The sequence below is a fragment of the Phodopus roborovskii genome, unplaced genomic scaffold, assembly GCF_943737965.1.
Source record: "Phodopus roborovskii unplaced genomic scaffold, PHOROB, whole genome shotgun sequence".
NCBI lineage: Eukaryota > Metazoa > Chordata > Mammalia > Rodentia > Cricetidae > Phodopus > Phodopus roborovskii.
This window is the reverse complement of record NW_026126480.1, coordinates 5254877-5257259: the sequence shown is the minus strand read 5'-3', so window position 1 is coordinate 5257259 and position 2383 is coordinate 5254877. Positions and strand designations below refer to the sequence as shown.

The 2383-nt window shown below is 59.6% G+C and overlaps 1 protein-coding gene across 1 annotated transcript; it reads right to left on the bottom strand.

The window, feature by feature from the left end:
- Positions 1-416: 416 nt before the first annotated feature.
- On the bottom strand, positions 417-2159 carry Fam181b (family with sequence similarity 181 member B). Its single transcript, XM_051192261.1, has one exon. The coding sequence runs from the start codon at positions 2137-2139 to the stop codon at positions 868-870; it is 1272 nt and encodes a 423-aa protein (XP_051048218.1). The 5' UTR covers positions 2140-2159; the 3' UTR covers positions 417-867.
- Positions 2160-2383: the final 224 nt, after the last annotated feature.

The window sequence follows — 2383 nt, the reverse complement described above, 5'->3', positions numbered from 1 at the left end:
AGGGAGAGGTAAGCCATGAGCATGCACGTGACAGCAGAAAGAGAAGGAGAAAGTGTGAGTGGCCAGAGGGGATGGATCTCAAGAGTGAAAGAAAATCACACTCACAGCTTGGGGATAAGTAAAGCTGAGTGCTACAGCATTTTACTTAGCCTGTTTGAACCCTTTGGTTCAATAGCCAGCACTATGAATAAAGTAGTTGTAATGGCATCATCAGCCCCCACACCCATCCTACTCCCCCCCCCAAAAAAAAAACAGCAAGAAAGGAAAAGGGGGAAAGAAGAGAGGCCAGCACTGGGATAGGGCCTTTCCAGAACCCAACCACCACCCACAGCGTCCACCTAGCAAAGCTGAGAGATCTGTGAAAACAGTAAGACTAAGAAAACACTCCACTCAATGACCACATAGCTCTGCTCCGATTCTTTCAATAAAGGCTTTAATTCATAATGTACTCACAGGGACAGCAGGGCACTGCTTTAAAGGGGTAATGACATTAAACACACTGACCTTGGCTGAACTGAGATGAGACAGGTGGCTACAAAAGCCCTGTCTTGTTCTTGACCCTTCCATCATCCCACCCAATTATTCCCCAAACCGAATCGGGCTTTAGGGGCTCTTCTGGTCCAAGAAAGAATCTAAGGGCCACTTAGAAGAAAGAAAATAAAATCTGACACTCTGATTAAAACAACTCCCAACTCCTCTTCATCTCTTCCTAGAGTTTCTTTTATTAGATGAATTGTGATTTGTTTGTTTTTCTTTTAATCCCATTCCGTCTTCACGTGCATTTTCACATCATCTCTCCATTCAAGAGAGACCCACAATGGCACACAGCCCACAGCAGTCATAAGGGAAACAAAGGGTACCTTGCAGTTAGTCTGGGTGTGCACCGTCTTCCCCAGACGCCCCTTCCCAGAACCCGTCGGGTCTCCAGAGGCTGGGGTAAACTGCGCGGCTGTAGCCGGCACTGTAATCATAGGACACTTGATGGGGTGGCGGCAGCGTGCAATCTGGGAAGAAGGGAGCGAAAGAGGCCAAGGCCGGTGTGTCCTCCCCACCTGGAGAGTCCAAGGCGGTGGGGTACAGGAGGCGCACAGGCTCATTCAAGGTCACGCCGCTGCGAACGCCAGACACAGGTGGCTTCTTGGTCTGAGGACAGCTCGGGGTGCTCCAGGACTCGGGGTATAGTAGGTTCCCCACCATCGCCGGAGGCTCAAAGGGGCCGGACTCCAGCTCCAAGGGTCCCCGTAGGACTGTGGCTCCGGCGGGGAACGCGTCCAGGGGTTCCGCGGCCAGCAAGACGCCCGAGTCGTTGCCAGCGCCGAAGTCCGGCGCCAGCAACTCAAAGAACTCCACGGCCTCCGCCCCTTTCTCTAGGTCACCCAGGCTCACACCCTGGCTCGAGGGACCACAGCCGCAGCCACCGCTGCCGCTGCCACCCACCCGAGACGGCTCAGTGAAGAAAGACGGGGGCAGGTTGCGGGCGCGCAGAGGGACCTTCCTAGTGCCAGGGGCCGCTGAGCTCCCCGCGGTGCTTGCCCTGTCGCCGGCAGAGCTCGCTGCCCCGATGCCCCGGACCGGCACGGCCACCGGACCGCCTGCGGTCTCTGCGACCCCGGGGACGTGGTGCAGAGAGTCAAAAAGGGCAGCCAGGCTCCGACTTTGCAGGCTGGCGGCAGCCGCGGCCTGCGTGGCCTCCCTCCTCGGGGTGGCCTTGCAGTGCGCCGGGGCTGCGACGGTCGGGGCTCCCGGGGCGCCCAGCGGCCGTTTAGCTGGAGCGTCTGCGGCGCTCGGAGACGGCGGTCCCGTAGGCGCGGTGCCCATGAGGCCGCTGCAGCGCTTGATCTGCTTCTGCAGGTACTTGCGGTGGTTAACCTTCCGCTTGGATTTGCCGGGCTTGTCCAGCGCCAGCTTGATGTTGCTGGACGCCGAGTCTATGAAGCTGAGCAGGTCGCGGGTGGCCTCGCGTAAGTCCCCGCCCTCAGATCCGGATAGCAGCGCTCCCGCGGACGCCCCGCTCTCATCGTCCTCGAAACAGCAGCCCTTGTCCAAACTTCCGAAAGCGCTCACCAGTCCGTCCGCGGAACCTCCGAAACCGAAGGGTATGAAGGGGTGCGAGCTGAGCAGTGCAGCCTGCACCGCCATCGCTGCGGCTCCTGAGAGGTCGGCAGCACCGCCGGTCGGCTCCTGGCCGGCTCCTGCCCTGGCGCGGCGCTGTCTGCTCTTCCGGCCCGGGCTCGCGGCTCAGCCTCCCGGGGGAGCTCATTAGATCTTGTAAGCCAGGGGCGGAGGATGGGAGCGCTAGGCGACCGCCCCAGTAGCGGAGGGGTGGGGCTTACTTAGCCAGGGTTAGGGGGCGGGCCAAGGGGGGGGAGAGGGATGGACTCGG

Coding starts and splice junctions, on each gene's coding strand:
- Fam181b (XM_051192261.1), bottom strand. CDS start 2,139: ATGGCGGTGCAGGCTGCACTGCTCAGCTCGCACCCCTTCATACCCTTC.